This window comes from Ambystoma mexicanum, chromosome 11 (genome assembly GCF_040938575.1).
Source record: "Ambystoma mexicanum isolate Mex_15411 chromosome 11, UKY_AmexF1_1, whole genome shotgun sequence".
Taxonomy (NCBI): domain Eukaryota; kingdom Metazoa; phylum Chordata; class Amphibia; order Caudata; family Ambystomatidae; genus Ambystoma; species Ambystoma mexicanum.
Window position 1 is genome coordinate 933563038 of NC_090934.1, and position 21924 is coordinate 933584961.

At 43.8% G+C, this 21924-nt stretch overlaps 1 protein-coding gene across 5 annotated transcripts in view; it reads left to right on the plus strand.

Moving 5' to 3' along the window:
- CDHR5 (cadherin related family member 5) overlaps positions 1 to 21924 on the plus strand; it is a 317423-nt gene that overhangs the window by 73080 nt on the left and 222419 nt on the right. For all 5 annotated transcript variants that reach the window (XM_069624043.1, XM_069624044.1, XM_069624045.1 and 2 more), the window contains exons 3-4: positions 16668 to 16718; positions 18603 to 18695. In XM_069624043.1, coding sequence (XP_069480144.1) covers positions 16668 to 16718; positions 18603 to 18695 — 144 coding nt within the window. The remainder of the gene's footprint in view (positions 1 to 16667; positions 16719 to 18602; positions 18696 to 21924) is intronic.

The window sequence follows — 21924 nt, forward strand, 5'->3', positions numbered from 1 at the left end:
GGGTGATGGTTTTTATTGCTAGCGTAAAGGAGAGGAGGGTATGGTCAGTCCAAAATTGGGGGGTTATAGAGGTAATTGAAGTGGTACAATTAAGGTCAGCCACCAGGTCTAAAGTCCTTCCTTTATTATGAATAGGTAATGTAGCACTTTGGGTGAAGCCATGTTCTGTGATCGTGTTGGTTATGACGGTGGCTTGTTGGTCATTGGGGTCATTGGATCCCAGATTAAAGTCTTGTAATACTAATATCTGGGATGTGGTTTTCAGGCTGTCAGAGAGGATTACAGATATACCCTCCTCGAAGGTGCTAAGGGTATCTGGTGGCCAATAGATGAGATGGATAGTGAGTGTTTGAGAATCAGAGAGGGGGAGTTTTGAGGTGAGTAGTTCACATGATTTAAGATTGAGAGGAGGGGCTAGTCTCCTGGATAGAGTGGATTTAGCTATAATAGCTATACCTCCACCTCTAGCGTCCCTATCAGCTCTGAGTGTACTATATTTATCAGGGACTGCAAGCATAAGGGCAGGTCCTGTGGCTGCATGGAGCTATGACTCCGTAATAGCCAAGAAGTCATAGTCTTCAGCGCAAATTAAGTCAGCTATCTCGGTCACGTGTGCCACCAAGGATCTAGCGTTGATAAGTGCGCACTTGATGTTGGGGATGCTAAGGTTAGCCAGGTGGGTCAGTGGATTGTCTTGGCTAGAAGTGGGCTGGTTAGTGTCTAGTGGTTGGTGAATTGCTAATTGATTTATGCTCGTGTAATTCTTTGAGTGTGGAGAGCATGTGAAAGTTTGGGATTTGTTTATGATCTTGTTGTTATATTGAACAAGTAGGCCTGCTCTAAGGGGGCTGCTGTTGGTGCTCCTGCTAGTTAGAGGCTCATGGAGTCTAGTCAATCTGGAGCAGAGTTTTAGATTTCTTGATTGCGTATTGCAAGGGAGGTCAGTCTTAGTGAGTCTTCCGGTCCGGTTGTGCTGATCCGGTAGTTCCTTTTCTTTAACAGCATTTGAAGGAAATGATACGTTTTTGCCACATTTCTTCTGCATTTATATGAATAATTGTGGCGTATGAAGAGATATTGTACTGTGTTGCCTTCTACTAATATTTTGAGTACAAATATTAGTCAATGTAAAAGCTTATGACTTCTGGAATGCGAATAACTGAAGATAGCACTTAACCATAATAGCCTTATGGGTAATTCTACACGGAACAAGGCTGCCTATTAGCCATCAAGCTGCTTACAAACCTTATGGCTAAACACTGAAAAGAAACATTTCCCACAGCAAGAGAGATCCATGTGCCACATACTGTAGGAAGTGTATTTTACTGTATTCATCCAGCACAAGTAAGGTGCTCTGCTTATACTTACCACCATATATGCAGACTTTAACATGACCTCAGAAAAGGCACTTTCAAAAGACTTGCCTTCAGCATCTGCTAGCAATGCCCCCAGAAGTCGAAAAAGTGATTCCCCTACGCCCAAAGAGGACGCGCGGAATCCAGTCATGCAAGCCATTCTGGATGAAATTAAATCACTAAAGCCATTCATGGAAGAAACTATGGCAAAACTAAAATTGCTGGGTGATAAGTGGTCCTATTTTGAAACAAGGATAAATGAGTTTGAAAGAACAGTCAGCAATACCGTAGATGTGGCAGGAAAAGTGATGCAGCTTGGGAATGGGGTTACGTCTCTACAGAAACAAGCTGAAAACTTAGAAAACAGAAACAGGAGGAATAATATTCGGAATGTGGGCATTCCAGAAAATATTGAAAAAGATAATCCTACCAAGTTCCTATATTGTATGCTCCCTCTGCGTTTGGATCTTCCAGCATCTATGCAGCTAAATATCCAGAGGGCCCATCATGTTGGACCAAAAACACCTTCTAGGAATTCTATGAGAACTCTAATTTTTGCAGTGCTGGATTATACACATGTTCTCCTCATTAGGCAAAAGAAAATAAATCTCTCATCTGGGAAGGCACAAAAATATTCTTTTCACAAGACGTATCTAATGCCACTGCAGCGAGAACAAAGGAGGTACTAGCATATAGACCAGTGTTGAGGCAACTTAACGCCAGGAATGGGATCATCCACCCAGCATCCCTAAAGGTTACCCTAAATGGGCACTCATATACTTTCAAAATCCAGGGGACTTACGAAGCTTCATCCAAAGCCACAGGAGGGAAGAGATGGACACCTCCAAACCAACATCTACTTAAAGTTAATATATGCACTGCCTTTTTCTATCAACCCTATCTTATTGCCAGGATGGGGGGGGTGGACCCGTCTGTATTTGGTTCTCCACCCCTACTACATACTGACCTTTTACGAACATGGATTGGAGTGGCTGTATCCAGTTTACCACTACTTGGTTATTTACTTTTTGGTTCAAATGGAAGTTGAAAAATTCCATGTTCTTTTTGTTCGTCATCCCCCTTCCCATGTGTCTCTTTCCCTTGTATGTTTCATACCACCAATGCCTCATTGTTGGCTACAAAGTTGTATATATTGCTTCTATCAATATCCATGACACTTAATATAGCCACATGTAATGTTAATGGTCTACACAAACCCATTAAGAGGCAGAAAATTCTATCGTACCGTAACAGGTCTAAGCCTTCCATAGCATGTATACAGGAATCCCACCTCTCGCAAACAGAAGTTAATAATTTGAAATGTCTGTGGGTAGGCCACGTGCCCTCGAGTGCTGTTGATGGGAAAACAAATGGGGCCATTATTCTCATCAATAAACAACTCCACTGTAAAGGGTTATCCACAGAAACTGACAATGTAGGAAGATGGATCTTAGTAAAACTCCTTATTAACTCCATAGAATACACCATCTTAAATGTATATGGTCCCACAAATCCCAATCCTACATTTTGGACTCAGTTAAGGAACAAAACTCTCAAAGTTCGCTAGAATAATCTCATTGTATGTGGTGACTGCAACAAAGTTCTTGACCCTCTTCTTGATAAAAAGTCTAATGTGCGATTTAAATCTACTAAATCTCATATACAATTCATCAACTTCTTTTCAGAATTAGGGCTCATTGATTCTTGGAGGATTACCCATCCATCTGATCTAGACTATACATTGTATGCACCTCCCCATAATTCCTTTTCGAGAATTGATTGATATTCCTGTTTCCTTTTTTAAATCTTTAGACACCTGTATTCTGAAATTTCTCTGGGGGAAAACAAAACGAAGGATATCATTGTGTAAGCTTAGGATGCACATAACAGAAGGAAGAGTACATTTCACTGATTATAAAAATTACCACTCATCCTTTGTTTTAAAACAAGCCCAGTCGTGGTTTATCCCTAAATCTCCAGATATGCCTAATTGATATGCTATAGAGAGAGTGATGGTCTCCCCATAACCTTATAGATTGTCATTACATTAAAAATAATAATAAACGCTTATATAGCACAAGTATCAATATCTCGATTATGTACCTTCAATCATATTTATTACTGTTAACTTTAAAAAAATCTCAGTTTATTTCCCATTACATTTGGAGGAACCCCCTAGTAAAAGTCAATAAAAGAACCCTGTGTTTGAGGCCATGGCTAGCTCTCAGCATTACATATGTGGGACAACTGTTTAATCAAGGTATTCCTCTCAGCTTTGAGGAATTCACAGCAAGATTTGATGCACCATTGTCCCTTTTACAGCAATATGCTAGACTTGTGGAAGCTATTATGGAAAATTACAACATCTTAATCTATAATGCAAATACCTTTTCCTCCCAGAGATTACTTCAGTTATCTAATCCTCATATCACAGCGGCCATGTTATACAAAGCCAGCTTGTCTGCGCCAAGGAATTTTACTTACATGCCTAGAGGCATGGAATCGAGATTGCTCCCTTGATCACTCCCAAAGGAACTGGCCCTGTGTATGGTCCAATATCTCCAAGTCAATTGTTTCACCTAGTCTACGTCAAACAATGTGTTTTGTTCATCATTGGATATATTTTACTCCATTAATGCTTTCTAAAGGAGGCTTATCCCAAGATGATAAATGTTGGAGTTGTCTTAGCAATCAGGGAACGTTTAAACATATTTTGTTTGAGTGTATATATGTCAAAGGTTTCTGGAAACAGGTGTGGTCAAACTTAAAACATATTTTCAAGATTCAGTCAGAGTTTTCTTTTACAGTTCTATTTCATGGAAGCAAACGTATTCAACCTGTCATAACTAAGAATAATTGTTACTTGTTTGATCTACTGTTGGTCATTGCTATTCAAACTATTGCCTCCAATTGGAAGGACCTCAGGAGTGAGCATGGTGGAATTCAGTATGCAATATTCCTAGAATGGAAAAATGCAATCCCTCGTTTACACAACTACTGCGTAAACATGAATTGTAATGACAATCATTTCTAGAATTGCTAAGGAATGTTTATTTTTAGGTATTTGGAAAATATTATAACACTGATTTTTACTTTTTCTCATGCCCTCCTCCCTTTCCCTCCTCATGTTCATGCCAGTCCTGTCTGTCTAGTGTTTGTATTCAAGTTCTCAATTATAACCTACTATAGTACCTACTGCATTTGGGCTTATTTACTCATTTTTATTATACATGGTTTGTGTATCGTTTTAATCATACTATTTTTGGGCATCTTGCATACTATTCTTTTGTAAATGCCCATGCACACCATACTATGATGCACTAAATACTGTTCAAACCTTGTATTCTTAATGTTCTCAATAAAAAATTGTTTAAACACAAAGAATACCGGTCATTCCCGTAATCTTTAAAAAGAAGGATAAGAGCAAATAATAATACAGACTAAGGGCCCGAGTCATGGAATTTTTTAAGCAGTGCAAAGTCACTTTGAAACGTGCAAACAGGTCCATGAATCAGGCCCTAAAGAATTCCAACTGGCACGCGAACTGTAACATACTAAAAGCCTAGCCCATGAATATCAGAGCAAATAAGGAGTTTGTTTGAATCAATATGGAATCTAGGGAGTCAAAATAATACTTTCCTGGTGGGCCTCTGTGCCATGGGCGTTTCCTGTGTGGGTGTCATGGTTTTCTGCTCCTTTGTGTCCTCTCTCTCCGCCACCACACCCCCTTCCTTCCATCCCTCCATATCACCCACATTCCTTGAAGGAACACATTTGTTATAATGCTTCCAGTTTGTTACTCCAGATGTGCTTATTTGGACCCATATTTCACATTTGCTTGGGTGGAGAATCCCCCAAACCTCACTTAGAGGTATTTAGATTGCTTGCTATGTTCACTTTTACTGTGTAAAATGGGGCAATTTTAAAACCATTTCCAGGGCCACTTTTGATTCCCAGTCCACCCCTGATTACTCGGCCTATGATACTGTTCAAATAGTGCTCTACAGCACCTGAGCTGCAACTGCTGAACTCTAAGTGAGAGCTCTACCCACACCAGTTAAAGTTGTAAATTACATAGGGTGTGAATATAAGTTTTATTAATGGATCTCGATAAGTGGTGTTGGGGTGGTCGATAAAGGTCCCAATGAGAATGAGAATGAGGGGTTTGTGTTTTGCACACTATATTGGTGACTGGGGTGATAGCAATGTTGATGCGATGTTGCAATTTAGCATGTATCTAATGTAGTTACTCTTAGTGTTACTTTGTGTTTAAGTTGATACATTTTAGATTTACACGCATGCAGCTTGATAAGGTAAAATCTGGTGATGCAATATAAATGCAACAAAGGTGTGTGGTGTGCCACGTAGCGCCTAATGTTGGGCAGCAAGGAGTTTCATATGCGCATGTGAGATATTTGTAATGGAGAAACCAATGTGAGAGGACAAAGTAGTTTTGAACATGCATGCACAGACATGCATATATGGGGACATGGTGAATACAAAGATCTGTATGCCGCAGATCCTCTCCATGCTAGGGATTGATCAGGGCCAGAAGCCTTGGGTGGCAAGATAAACTCTGTATGACTGGGAATACTGGTTGAGCAAGGCTGAAGGTTGAGGAAAGGCAGCAGGCAGATGCAATAAGATCAGATGGTCAACTACGTCCAGATTTGGGTTTTTACGACTTGGTACTATTGTGGAGAGGAGATGCAATGTTTTTAGTACATGGGAGCCTGTTATTCATTGTCCAGGGATGTCCGGCCATCTGATGGAGTTAGTTTGTGACCGAGTAATTAATATGGTGTAAGGCATGCTTAAGTGCAGAATTGACAAATGGATAATGGGTTTCGATCAGGTTCTCAGAATTTGCCCAGAGGCCATGCATGCTAAATTAGTAGTCATGCTAGATTAGTGTGAAATAAGGATGCCAGCAAGTCTGGGTGGATAAGATATTTATTGCGAGCTCAAAGGGAACTTGTTTTTTTCTCTCCCTCCTCATATTGCTGAAGTGTCCTTGCAAAGACCATGTACATCACGTTCGGGGTTAGAGGTCCCCGCCCAGTTGAAACGTTTACTTAATTATGTTTGTTGTGTGAATGTGAAACCATGGGATGAAATCATGACCTTCCACGGAAAAATCCCACAAAGGGGTGTGCCTTAAATATGAGCTGATGCAAAGATATGTCGAAAGAGGATGTTAGTTAAATAAATGTGCCCAGTGAGAGTGTGGGAAATAAAGGAGATTGGATTGATATAGGTTTGACCAATCCTACATGGGGGATGATTTGTAATAAAAGATGTGAGAGTTTGTAACTGTTGCAAAATGTATCAGATGTGTAAACTTGTATGGGACGAGGAGGCTCGGGTTAGTTCGGCTAGTTCGTCTTCTAGATCCTCCCTGCCGTTTGTACTATAAACTGGCTTTACGGACAAATGTGCACTTGCTTCTTAAGAGGTGGGCCTCTTTTGGGCTAAGGTGATCGGAGGTCCACCCCCACAGTGGTACTTGATGTTACTGCATAAGGAGAGGCAACGTCCTCTGCATAAGTAATATTGTACATCAACAGCCATAATTTATGTGGATTTGTAGAAAATCACTTGCCGTATTTCTGAAAATCTGTCTGCATTAGTTATAACTTTTTCTTCACCCATTTGGATTATGTACAGAAGCAGATCTTACCGTTCTGGACCCTTCTCTATATTACATTTTACAAAGCGGTGAGCAGGCTGGCATCAGAGAGTGGTTTGTTCTCATGCAGAAATGTTTTTCCGGCATTAAAGGGAGGTACTTTTGCATCCCTTCACTACAGTGCATGGGATGAAATGTTTTAAACCTCAAGGGACTTTTTTTACATTTTGAGCTCCACCTCGTGGGTGGAAGTAAACATTGGAGAAAATGGAGTAATGTATATGAGGTATTCCAACTCATAAATATGCGCTGAGATGCCTTTGGGCCCGGCGCGCTATATAAATAAACAAAATACAAATACAAATAAAATGGACGTATTTACCACCTATGTTACTTCCATTGATTACTGGGTGCACTAAATACCCAATTAAACGCAATGTGATGGGTGCTAAAAACAGGTAGCACTGGGAAATAGTGCCTGTTTTTTACCATTACCACCACACTCATAATGAGGACCTTGATGTCAGGAACCTCAGTGCAGCTCCCGGCCTCATGTGTGGTAATTGTAAAGCAATGCAACCTCCATGACATGGGCCCTAGTCCCTCTAACATTAGTGGACCAGTTATCTGATGAATGCACCCAACATGTTTGCACCCAGTATTATTAGTATTTTCTATATTCAGATTTTCAGGTTTTGGCGAAGATGCTAGGTTTTGTCCCTAGCCCAGAACTGGTCTGTGCTGTGGATTCAAAACAAGAAATGCAAAGAAGCAAACAACAATAGTTCTCAGAAGTGTTCAGGGCTTGTAAAGCGACTTCATGTGCTTAGGTCAGATTGGAGCCAGAGAACATAAGGATTGCTGCCTTCTTACATACATTTTTTCTTGTGAAACCTCAAAGTCAAATTTACTGCAAGGGGTCTTCAAACACCAGTGTGCTGAATGCCTGTCAGCCCACTGTTCTGTGTAGTCAATTGCTGCTAGCCTGCCTGGCGGTGTTAATCGAAGCCCATCTGGGATTGTTTTGCTTGCCATCTCTGGTGCTGTGGTGGGGCAGCAGGGAAAGCTGAACACTCAAGACTAGTTTAACCTGAAATTCAAGAAACCCCTTCCTAATGTGCCCTAGCTGTCCAATTGCTGTTAACAGCTGGTCCCCTTTAATGCGTCTCTCGCCAAGGAGAATGGATGTCATTGGTTCCTGTCAATGTTCAGGAAACCGTTTTCAAAGGCTACTGGGTACTTAGTCCCTCAACGTCCAGATGCAGGCCAACTGTCTGTATGCACAATGTTCTCCACCATGCCTGTTAGCACTGAAGATTGGAAAAAGACTGCAGGGCCTCGATTTTGCCGCTGTTCAGTCTCACTACTGCGGCTCCTATCATCTAGATGACTTGAGAGAACATCCGGAGCCAGACCCTGTCCTTCTGAGTCCTGTTATGACACATTGACTCTCCTGGTCCATGGACTTTATTCTGGAGGTGAGCACCAGTCTACATGACAATGTCTTCTGACAGCTTAACTCTGCTGAGGCAAGGTTTCGGGATATCTTGTTGCAGTCCACTACAGGTCCAGTTAATTTGGTATTTATGGACACCAAAAACCCACCTGCCATATTGGCCCCATAGGTGAGAAGTGCATGCTTCCACAGGCTTAGTTCCAGAAAAGCCTACATATATGACATTAGAGAGGCCAGCTGTTACCAGTGCCCATGTGTTATCCAACTCAACAGCACTCAGTATATTGATCACAGTAGGATAAAAGGCTGATTCAGCAGTGACAGCATTCAAACCTCATGTGGTTTTGTGCCAAAAAACTCCAACCCCAACTGAGCGTGTCCCTGGCTTAGCCTTTGCCCTGATGGGTGAGGACTGCGCCGGGGACTCCCCAGACTGGAGTGGTGGGGGCCCCCACACCACAGGTGCTGCAAGGGTCCCCACTCCACCAGGAGCTACTGGATTCCTTTTTTATTTTAAAGATTTTTCAAAAAAATTCTTTAAAATCATTGGGGTCGCAATGGAGTCCCGAGGGGTTGCGAACTGCCAGATTCATCATAGATGCTCAGTTAATTAAAAGTCATGCTAAGGTAAAAAAATATACAGGTTGCTACGCCAAAACATTAGTCTAGCAAGGTAACACTACTTATCATGCTACCTTTTTTAAAATATGCTGAGTTATAAATGTCATACCACAGTAAGCAATGGCTAGACTGACAGTACCAAAGTGCCAGTCTAGCCAGGTAATGTCACTCATGAACTCGGCTCTGCTCGGAAATACCAGTAAAACATGCAAAGCCAATAAATGATGTGTCAAAAAAGCTCTAGTGATCCCCAGTCTCCCAGGGCCTTACACACACATGCACACATAGATCCCCCTTCACCTACCGGTCACTCACCCATACATCCCTTCTCACATTAATTCACACTGCATTCACCACTCAGGCACACAACACAACATTCAAACACATTACTGCATTCATACTCATTCAGCCACCAGTCACTTGCACCTTCTCTTACTACCCCTCATTGCATTCTCTACACAGACACACACCCACCCACAACATTCAAAGACACAGCACCACCTTCATACTCATTCACCCACCAGTCACTCACACATTATCTTACATCCACTCATTGCATTCTTTACACAGGCACACAGCCACCCACAACATTCAAAAACACACGATCACCTTCAACCACATTCACCCACCAGTCACTCACCCACATCTTCTTTTACATCTTATACTTACTCTATCAGAATTGTCCCTGGACCTAGTATGATAGCAACAAATGTTTGTCTCCTCCCCCTCCCTTGCTCGCCCCCCCCCAGCACTATCTCAAATGTCGTCAGGCCTAGTACGATAGTCGCTTGTTTTGTTCCTCTCCCTCCTTTGTCCTCTCCCTCCCTCACCTCTTATTAATCACCGGGTCTACCAGAAATGTTGTCAGGCCTAGTACGGTAGTCGCCTGTCTGTTTCCCATTACCTTTCCCATTTCCTTTCTATCTGTGTTTTAGCTCGTGTACTACCTGAAATGTCGTCAGGCCGAGTATGATAGTTAATTTCACATTCTTGTTGTTCATGGCCTGTAAAATGTCATTGTATTTTCCCCTGTTCCCTCCCTTGCCGTGCAGCGCTTTGAAACACATAGTGTATACGTGCTATATAAATGAACTATTATATCATATCATGTCATTATCCACTCATTGCATTCTCAACACATGCACACAGCCACCCACAACATTCAAAAACACACCATCACCTTCTTACTCATTCACCCACCAGTCACTTGCACCTTCAATTACATCCACTCGCTGAATTCTCTACACAGGCACACACCCATCCAGAACATTCAAAAACACACCATCACCTTCATACTCATTCACCCAACAGTCAGTCAGTCACTCACTCACTCACTCACTCACTCACTCACTCACACCTTCTCTTACATCCACTCATTGCATTCTCTACACAGGCACACACCCATCCAGAATATTCAAAAACACACCATCACCTTCAAACACATTCACCCACCAGTCACTCACCCACATCTTCTTTTACATCTTATACTTACTTTATCAGAATTGTCCCTGGACCTAGTATGATAGCAACAAATGTTTGTCTCCTCCCCCTCCCTTGCTCGTCCCCCCCCAGCACTATCTCAAATATCATCAGGCCTAGTACGATAGTCACTTGTTTTGTTCCTCTCCCTCCTTTCTCCTCGCCCCTCCCTCACCTCTTTTAATCTCCGGCTCTACCAGAGATGTTGTCAGGCCTAGTACGGTAGTCGCCTGTCTGTTTCCCATTTCCTTTCCCATTTCCTTCCTATCTGTGTTTTAGCTCTTGCACTATCTGAAATGTCGTCAGGTCGAGTACGATAGTTAATTTCACACTCTTGTTGTTCATGGCCGTTAAGACGGTCATTGCATTTTCCAGTGTTCCCTCCCTTGCCGTGCAGCGCTTTGAAACACATTGTGTATAGGTGCTATATAAATAAACTATCTTATCATATCATATCATTATCCACTCATTGCATTCTCTACACAAGCACACACCCACCCACAACATTAAAAACACACCATCACCTTCATACCCATTCACCCACCAGTCACTCACTAACAACTTCTCTTTCATCCACTCATTGCACTCTCTACTCAGGCACACAGTCACCCTGAACATTCAAAACACACCATCACCTTCATACTCATTCACCCACCAGTCACTCACTCACACCTTCTCTTACATCCACTCATTGCATTCTCTGCACAGGCACAGAGCCACCCAGAACATTTAAAAACACACCATAACCTTCATGCTCATTCACCCACCAGTCACTTGCACATACACTTATATTCACTCATTGCATTCTCTACACAGGCACACACACATCCACCCAGAAAATTCAAAAACACACCACTACCTTCATCCTCATTCATCCACCAGTGGCTCACTCGCACCTTCTCTTACATCCACTCATTGCATTTCCTACACAGGTACACACCCACTCACATCACTTCTCATTCACCCACCATTCACATACACACGCACTTCACACATGCAGCAAAATACACATATTTCTTTTAAAAAGGTCTTCTTATCTTTTTCTTGCAGCTTCTGTCCGTCCTTCCACGCCACCCTTGGCTCCTCCATGCTGGTCACAAAAAGGGACCAGGAAGCTGCAAGACCTTCCTGGTTCCTGTATGTGAGCTGCTCGGAAGCCGAGGGAGAAGGGGTTGGGGGAGAACATGACATGACACATGGCACAGTCAGCTCCAATTCCAACCCCAACTGAGCACGTCCCTGGCTCCGCCTTCACCCTGATGGGTGAGGACTGGGCAGGGGACCACCCATACCTGGTGTGGTCGGGCCCCTGCACCGCGTGTGCTGCTGGGGTCCCCACTACACCAGGAGCTTCTGGTTTTCTTCTTTTTTCTTTTTTTAAAGATGTTCTTTTTTTTCCTTTAAAATCATTGGGGTGGCAAGGGAGTCCCCATGGGTTGCAAACTGTGACCCAGGGATTGCAGCTGCGACCCCTAGAAAACCCCAAATGACGGCCCTGCCAGTGCCACATTCAAATAGAAACGTGAATATTAGCCAGTGCTTCATTCAGATAGAACTGTGAATTTTAGCTTGCATCGCATCTAAACGGGATTGTGCATACTAGCCAAAGCCACATTCAGGTAGAACTATGATTACTAGCCAAAGCCACATTCAGATAGAACTGTGGATATTAGCCAGTGCCACATTCAGATAGACCTGTGAATATTCACATTCAGACAGGATTGTAAATACTAGGCAATGCCACATTCAGATAGAACTGTGAATATTGGCTTGCGTCGCATCTAGACAGGATTGTGAATACTAGCCAAAGCCACATTCAAATAGAACTATGATTACTAGCCAAAGCCACATCCAGATAGAACTGTGAATATTTGCCAGTGCCACATTCAGATAGACCTGTGAATATTAGCCAGTGCCACATTCAGATAGACCTGTGAATATTAGCCAGCGTCGCATTCAGATAGAACTGTGAATATTAATTTGTCTCACATCTAGACTGGATTGTGAATACTAGCCAATGCCACATTCAGATAGAACTGTGAATATTAGCTTGTGTCACATCTAGACATGATTGTGAATACTAGCCAATTCCACATTCAGATAGGACTGTGAATTTTGGCTTGCGTCACATCCGGACAGGATTGTGAATACTAGGCAATGCCACATTCAGATAGAACTGTCAATATTAGCTTGAGTCATATCTAGACAGGATTGTGAATACTAGCCAAAGCCACATTCAGATAGAACGATGATTACTAGCCAAAGCCGCATTCAGATAGAACTGTGAATATTTGCCAGTGCCACATTCAGCTAGAACTGTGAATATTATCCAGTGCCGCATTCAGATAGAACTGTGAATATTAGCTTGTGTCATATCTGGACAGGATTGTGAATACTAGGCAATGCCACATTCAGATAGAACTGTGAATATTAGCTTGTGTCACATCTAGACAGGATTCTGAATACTAGCCAATGCCACATTCAGATAGAACTGTGAATTTTGGCTTGCATGCATCTAGACAGGATTGTGAATACTAGCCAATGCCACATTCAGCTAGAACTGTGAATATTGGCTTGTGTCGCATCTGGACAGGATTGTGAATACTAGCCAAAGCCACATTCGGATAGAACTATGATTACTAGCCAAAGCCACATTCAGATAGAACTGTGAATATTTGCCAGTGCCACATTCAGCTACAACTGTGAATATTAGCCAGTGCCACATTCAGATAGACCTGTGAATATTAGCCAGCGCCGCATTCAGATAGAACTGTGAATATTAGCTCGTGTCACATCTAGACAGGATTGTGAATACTAGCCAAAGCCACACTCAGATAGAACTATGATTACTAGCCAAAGCCACATTCAGATAGAACTGTGAATATTTGCCAGTGCCACATTCAGCTAGAACTGTGAATATTAGCCAGTGCCACATTTAGATAGACCTGTGAATATTAGCCAGCGCTGCATTCAGATAGAACTGTGAATATTAGCTTGTGTCACATCTAGACAGGATTGTGAATACTAGCCAAAGCCACACTCAGATAGAACTATGATTACTAGCCAAAGCCACATTCAGATAGAACTGTGAATATTTGCCAGTGCCACATTCAGCTAGAACTGTGAATATTAGCCAGTGCCACATTCAGATAGACCTGTGAATATTAGCCAGCGCCGCATTCAGATAGAACTGTGAATATTAGCTCGTGTCACATCTAGAATGGATTGTGAATACTAGCCAATGTTACATTCAGATAGAACTATGAATATTAGCTTGTGTCACATCTAGACAGGATTGTGAATACTAGCCAATGCCACATTCAGATAGGACTGTGAATTTTGGCTTGCGTACATCTAGACAGGATTGTGAATACTAGCCAATGCCACATTCAGCTAGAACTGTGAATATTGGCTTGTGTCACATCTGGACAGGATTGTGAATACTAGCCAATGCCACATTCAGATAGAACTGTGAATATTAGCTTGCGTCGTATCTAGACAGGATTGTGAATACTAGCCAAAGCCGCATTCACATAGAACTATGATTACTAGCCAAAGCCGCATTCAGATAGAACTGTGAATATTTGCCAGTGCCACATTCAGCTAGAACTCTGAATATTAGCCAGTGCCACATTCAGATAGACCTGTGAATATTAGCCTGCGCCGCATTCAAATAGAACTGTGAACATTAGCTTGTGTCACATCTAGACAGGACTGTGAATACTAGCCAATGCCACATTCAGATAGAACTGTGAATATTAGCTTGCGTGCATCTAGACAGGATTGTGAATACTCACCAATGCCACATTCAGCTAGAACTGTGAATATTGGCTTGTGTTGCATTCAGATAGAACTGTGAATATTAGCTTGTGTCACATCTAGACAGGATTGTGAATACTAGCCAATGCCACATTCAGATAGAAATGTGAATATTAGCTTGTGTCACATCTAGACAGGATTGTGAATACTAGTCAATGCCACATTCAGATAGGACTGTGAATTTTGGCTTGCGTGCATCTAGACAGGATTGTAAATACTAGCCAATGCCACATTCAGATAGGACTGTGAATTTTGGCTTGCGTGCATCTAGACAGGATTGTAAATACTAGCCAATGCCACATTCAGATAGGACTGTGAATTTTGGCTTGCGTGCATCTAGACAGGATTGTGAATACTAGCCAATGCCACATTCAGCTAGAACTGTGAATATTGGCTTGTGTCGCATCTGGACAGGTTTGTGAATACTAGCCAATGCCACATTCAGATAGAACTGTGAATATTAGCTTGCGTCGTATCTACACAGAATTGTGAATACTAGCCAAAGCCACATTCAGATAGAACTATGATTACTAGCCAAAGCCACATCCATATAGAACTGTGATTATTTGCCAGCGCCACATTCAGCTAGAACTGTGAAGATTAGCCAGTGCCACATTCAGGTAGACCTGCAAATATTAGCCAGCACTGCATTTAGATAGAACTGTGAATATTAGCTTGTGTCACATCTAGACAGGATTGTGAATACTAGCCAATGTCACATTCAGCTAGAACTGTGAATATTGGCTTGTGTTGCATTCAGATAGAACTGTGAATATTAGCTTGTGTCACATCTAGACAGGATTGTGAATACTAGCCAATGCCACATTCAGATAGAAATGTGAATATTAGCTTGTATCACATCTAGACAGGATTGTGAATACTAGTCAATGCCACATTCAGATAGGACTGTGAATTTTGGCTTGCGTGCATCTAGACAGGATTGTAAATACTAGCCAATGCCACATTCAGATAGGACTGTGAATTTTGCTTGCGTGCATCTAAACAGGATTGTAAATACTAGCCAATGCCACATTCAGATAGGACTGTGAATTTTGGCTTGCGTGCATCTAGACATGATTGTGAATACTAGCCAATGCCACATTCAGCTAGAACTGTGAATATTGGCTTGTGTCGCATCTGGACAGGTTTGTGAATACTAGCCAATGCCACATTCAGATAGAACTGTGAATATTAGCTTGCGTCGTATCTACACAGAATTGTGAATACTAGCCAAAGCCACATTCAGATAGAACTATGATTACTAGCCAAAGCCACATCCATATAGAACTGTGATTATTTGCCAGCGCCACATTCAGCTAGAACTGTGAAGATTAGCCAGTGCCACATTCAGGTAGACCTGCAAATATTAGCCAGCACTGCATTTAGATAGAACTGTGAATATTAGCTTGTGTCACATCTAGACAGGATTGTGAATACTAGCCAATGTCACATTCAGCTAGAACTGTGAATATTAACCAGGGCCACATTGAGAAAGCACTGTGAATATAGGTTTGGGTCGCATCTGGAATATTAGCTTGCGTCGCATCTAGACAGGAGTCTAGCAGTGCCGCATTCCGATGGAATTTTTGAAGGCGAGCTTGCATCGCATCATGATCGGATCATTAGTGTTGGCCTGTCCCACATTTAGATAGAAATGTGGATTTATTCACGCACCACATCTAGTAAGAATTTGGAAATTAGCATGCATCACATCTAGACAGCTTTGGCAAATGGCTTTGGACATATTTTGGTAGCTTTGCCAGAAAAATGTGCCAAAACCAAAAATACTTGAGCAATAGTGGCACCCTGGCATTTATGGATATATAGAGTCTTAAGGATGAGTGCCCATATCAGGAGGGCTAGGTATGGCTCACATGCCTAGGCCTGCATGGGCCAATAGGCCCTCCCGAGCCCTAGTGACCAAGCAGAGACACCAGCCTGATTGGAAGTCTCCCAGTTTTCCTTAAAGAGCAGTCTCCTTCTTTTAACCAGATGGGCATGTGAAATTAATATTTTATTTAACTACCTTGTTGTGCAAATGGAACATGATTAAATGTCTTTGCAGAGATCATTACTGGGGAGTGAAGTTAGCTCCATATCCAGCAATGGTGCTTTAACCCAGACTTTACAAATAAATTGGGTATTAAGGGACGCACTTCCCAAATCTATGAAGAGTGTTTTTTCAGTTACTTTTGAAGAGGTTGCTGATTGTTAGTTTTGCACAGAGAATGGCACTCTGGTCTTCAAAAATATGTCTTGAGTATGTGTATTATGTCTACTTACTGTTGTCTGATTTTCCTCCACACAGACTACACAAGCAATAGTACTGAGGCTGAGCTGTGAGCGAAACGGTGTTCCTGTAAGTGCCTTTGTTCATTTAATTGTATTTGAGGTATTGAAAGCGGGCATAGGCTGCCTCAAGCGCTACTGCAGGATTGTAGACATATACACATGAAGTGAGCCTGCAGCACTCTTATAGCACACACCTCAGCACCTACCCCACTGCCCTCTTCCTTCCTGCACTCGCACGTTCTGAATACTCACAAGGCATAGTAGGTTCGGCCGTCCTTTTCCCCTCTGTATTTTTTGTATTTTATTGTCCTGCTACCCCCTGTCCCCTCCCTGCTGCGCTGTGGGCGCTTTGGAACTGAATTGTATTTCCTGTAAAAGCGCCTAACAAGCAATAAGTAAAATAAACAATAAATAAATAGTTCTGGAGTGGAGGCTGATTAATTCACTAGAAGGGTAAAGGATGGCGTGTCCAGCTTGTGGTTTCTGGCCTCCCACTGCCATTCCTCATTTCATGATATGGGCACTCACATTTTCCAGTCTACCTGAACCACTCCCAGCATTTATTGGGCTACTGGCACAGCGGAAATCAGCAGCACGCTTGATGGTTGGGGGCAGAATCGGGTCACTTCACTCTACTTCCGGGCAATCTCCATTATTTTCAGGCAACAGTGAGGGGCCCACTTAGAGCCATCTGCACGGTGCATAGTGCACGGGCCTTGAGGAAAGATGTATCGAGATTCTCAAGAAACTGCATCCATCTCAAATGGAAATAATCAATCAGAACGTCATTCATTTTTTTTCATAATGATGATAATGATGTTATTTATATAGCGCCTTATTCCAAAGCACTTCACAGAGCACATATTTACTTGCAATATCACCCAACCGAAATTGGTACTCATTTATAGACCTTGGAAGGATGAAAGGCTGAGTTGGCCTTGCCGGGATTCGAACCTGCAACCTGCAGGTCATGCTCAGATCACAGCAGCGAGCGCTCAACCCGCTGAGCTATCTTACCGGCTTTTTCATATCTTAAATAGGGCGTACAGAAACATTTTAAGGGCAGTGAAAAAGTTTATGGGATCCGCTATTAACATTTAAGGGAGAAAAATCTCAGCAAAACATTTGGAAACATCCATCAATGCCTTTATTTCCAAGCACAATAATCCTGGGTATGCAGTCTTTATATCGAATATTTTATAAAAAATTAACATATATATTTTGGGAAACGGTTGGCCTGGGTTTTTGGGGGTGGGAAACGGGTGTTTGGGGTAAGCCCCCCCCCCCAAAAAAAGTGCATTCTTCATCAAATGTTTAGTTATAAAAGATTTGATATATGTTAATTCCTCATAAAATATTTCTTCATAGACATGTAACCTAATCCTGCAGTCAAATTCTCTTAAATTGAGTGGTTTCCTATTGGAGTTAATATGTGGGTCTGCTGCACCTTTTCACTATGCATGTGTAGCCAGCCTGCGGTACCATAAATAGTCACAAGTATTAAGTGTAGCCAACCCGAACATGCCAAAATCAAAGCAAGTAGCTGAAATGTGCAAGACTAGCTCAAAGGAAATGAACAACATGAACCCTAAATTGGCATGTCTAAGCATGGGCATATTGGACTATTAAGTAGCTGCAGGAATGACCCCTAAATGTTCACAGACTTTGACTGAAATAACAACGGGTAGCCCATTCTATCTACTAACTTGCACACATGTCAAACATTCACACATGCAAATCTAAATCGTGGGCCAAGGTAATGTCCCAAATAAAGTCAGGTGACTGCGCGTCTTCACCTACATGGCTGCTTTGTATCTATTACACGGCATTGTCCCTCTCTGAAGGGCTGCGATTGATTGGCTTCACTTGCACAGCTGCTCCACTATGTGAGTAGGATTTGTCTAACGCTCTTCTTTTTGTTATTTCCTTCCACCTGCTGTCAAATCCCAAGGTACAAACGCTTACAGTAATTGTGGAAGTCCTTGGTGTGAATGATGAGACGCCAGTCTTCAATCTGGACTTTGTCGCCTGGGATCTTCCAGAGGTTGGTATTTCTCCTTCATTCATTGTCTTGTGCATTATTTTGCTCAGTTATTGAACATAGGGGTTTGCAGTGGGAGGCACAACTCTGGGACATGTAGTATCCCGCAGGATCCATCGGAAATTCAGTTTTCACAGCCATCTTGCAGAAATAGCCCGTCCCCACATTAAACTTGCAGAAAAATGTTTCCGCGCAACTTGACCCACCCGTGAAAAAATAAATTGTGATTGATTATGCTTATTTCGGATGGATAGTATAATCCATAAAACATACAGCATTAAAAGAATCTTGATAAAAAAATACGCAGGCCTGTAAATACATTGAAAACAATTGGATAAAACACACATTTCATCATCCCAACGAAAAAATTGCATCAACACAAATAAATAAGTACATTGAGTTAATATCCATTCTTGAAAAACTGAACACGAATATTCTTTAAAAACATAATCCTCAATTGAGAATATCCATATTAAAAGTGACAACTCCGGTAGGTCAGACAGAGGAGGCAGACACAAGGCAAAGTTCAGCACTATTTTATTGAAGAAAATAAAGAAAACCTGTTGTAGCCCCTACTTCTAGAGTTCTCTGAGTTCCCCATTCTATAAATAACAAAAAGTGCTCATTAGGATGTCTCACAACTAAAGTCAGTCCTTCATCCCAAACCTGAGCTAACCTAACACTATGCTACTCAATGGAAAAGAAGATAGAAAGAAGGATCCGAAACTATGGCAGAGTTAAGTGTTACTTCCCCCTGGGAATTAGTGGTGGCTTGTTTCTGACCTTCAACCCCCAGAGTTCGAAATGTCTCTTGAGTTGCAAAATTAACAAATATCTCAAATGAAAAATGTTGCTCAATTGTTCAAAAACGAGGCCCTCGGGGGGGCTCTGTTGCGCTAAGCGAAGATGGCTGCCTGATTCCCAGCTCCGTCCCGTTTGGCACTTTCTATCCGAAAATTCTCCTGTTTGCCCCGGCACTGCGTATAGCCGACCCATAACGGGGATTGCTGGCGGGACCGGGAGTCCACCACGCGAATTCCGCCCGCTGGGACGCTCCTGCTGCGGAGTTACAGCCCCCTGTGAGAGGTGCGGCGGCTGGTGCCTTCCGGCCCTGCTCTCGGCTCCAGGTGATCCCGCCCGAGTCCCGCGGCTTGCGCCCTGCTGTGGGGGGAGGTGCGCTCCACTCGCCCTGCGCGGCTTACTCCAGAGGGGGCCGGCCTGCACCGCGACCTCTTCCTCCTCACTTATGCCGAGACCTACATTGGATCCCAGAGCGACCTGCTCCGCTGCCCCGTCCTGGGCGGTGTGCTGACCGGAGATCGAGTACACATCGATCCGGCTCCCAGTGGTGAGTGGTCCCGGCCCGTTCTCCTCTACGCCCGCCACACTACAGCGGACCCTGCCCTCCTCCTCCTGGACTTCGGAAGCCCTGGGTGAGGCTTGATCCCCCTCGTTACCTGGTGGGTCCTGGGGTGCCCTTCATTCCGCACTGGACCCCTGCCCTCGTGGCTGACTGTGGGCATTGCACGCGGGCCTGGCTGGTCGCGGCAGCCCCATTCCTTCTCCCCTGGAAACCGCTGGAGCTGGTGTGCCAGCTCGGAGTCTCCCCCGGTGGGTCTCTCCCCCAACCACCAGCTCCATCCTGACCCCAACGGGGGACCCCCCCTCCGGGACCTTGTGGCCAGTTCCTCCTTAAGCCTTCTGGCTGTGGCAGATGGTTTGACTACCTTCTATACTGATACGGAGACAACCTCAACTGTCTCCCACCGAACCACCCGTCTGTTGGGCCTATTGCTACGGTTGTTCCAGGGTTCCGGGCCCCTCCAATTGCCCTCGTCGACCTCCACCGAGTGCCAACTGTCTTGTTGCCTCATACAGTGGTGTACCCCTCCACTACCTCAGTACATCAACACCCAAGACTCCGGCTCCTTCTGCCTCTCCTGCTGGTCATTGCTTCTGGGGCCCTGACCCCCTACAGAATTTCTTGGGACCGCTTGCTGTTCACTGGCTCCTACATAGACTGGCTGGCCCGGGAGGCCCCCCAACGGAGACACCATATTCCTTCCTGGTGCTCGGCTCAGCCTCCGCTCGTACGCCGCCTGCGTCGATCCTGGTGCCTCCCCTTGGGGCCCTATCCACTCCCCTGTTTTGGTCTCCCGGACTTAAGTTCATCCCACCGGCAACATGTCGACAGGAACCGGCAAGAAGCAATCCTCTATCAATATTTTCACAAAGCCCTCGGGAGGCCCCGGGACGGAGACATCTGCACAGGAACCTTCCCCTTCATTGGCGCTGGAACCATCCGACTCCCAGAAAATGATGGAGTTCATCCGGGAGGGGTTCACCACAATTCATAGTAAACTGGATGACATGAACGGCACGATATCCTCTATTAAGGCACATATGGAGAGAACTGATGGTCGTGTTGCCGAGATTGAGGCACGGGTGAGCACCGCCGAGGACGGCCTGGGTTATCTCCGTGCGGAGGTCTCCACGCTATCCGCCCACGTTACTGAGGTGGAGAAGAAGAACGAGGAGTCTCGCTCGAGGCGCAACAACCTCCGCATTGTTGGGGTGCCTGAGGATGGTATACAAGAACCCATGGAAGAGTACGTGGAGGGCATGCTACTCCGACTTCTGGACTCCCCAAAACTCTCCCCACAGTTTGCGATCGAGAGGGCCCACCATGCACTCACGGCGAAACCCAAACCTGGAGCACCTCCACGCCCGATCATAGCCAGGGTCTTAAATTTTCGCGACCGTGATGCCCTCCTCAGGGCGGAGAGGGCCAAAAGGGACCTTCTCTTGGGCGCAGCCAGGATCCACCTATATCCGGATTTTTCGGTGGCGGTTCAGCGTGAACACAAGACCTTCCTGGCGGTGAAGAGGAGACTATGCGAATTCCAGGTTAAATATGCCATGTTATATCCCGCCAAACTGCGTATCGAGCATGCAAACCGTGTGTACTTCTTCACGCTGCCTGAGGAGGCCTCCAGGTTCATAGATGAACACTTTCCCGGCTGAAGTGTACTCGTAACAGGCACCATCAGGGCCTCCCTCCCTATTGCATCGGGCCACGTGATGAGTCATTGGCTCGCCACAGCTTAGGCTAATTGTTGAATGGATGCCGTTATATCCTGCCTCAGAACTTATCTGGACTTATGACATTCTGGCATTACCTGATGTGGCTCCCATGAGGCGACTCGGTCACACCTGTAACAAATAATGTTGT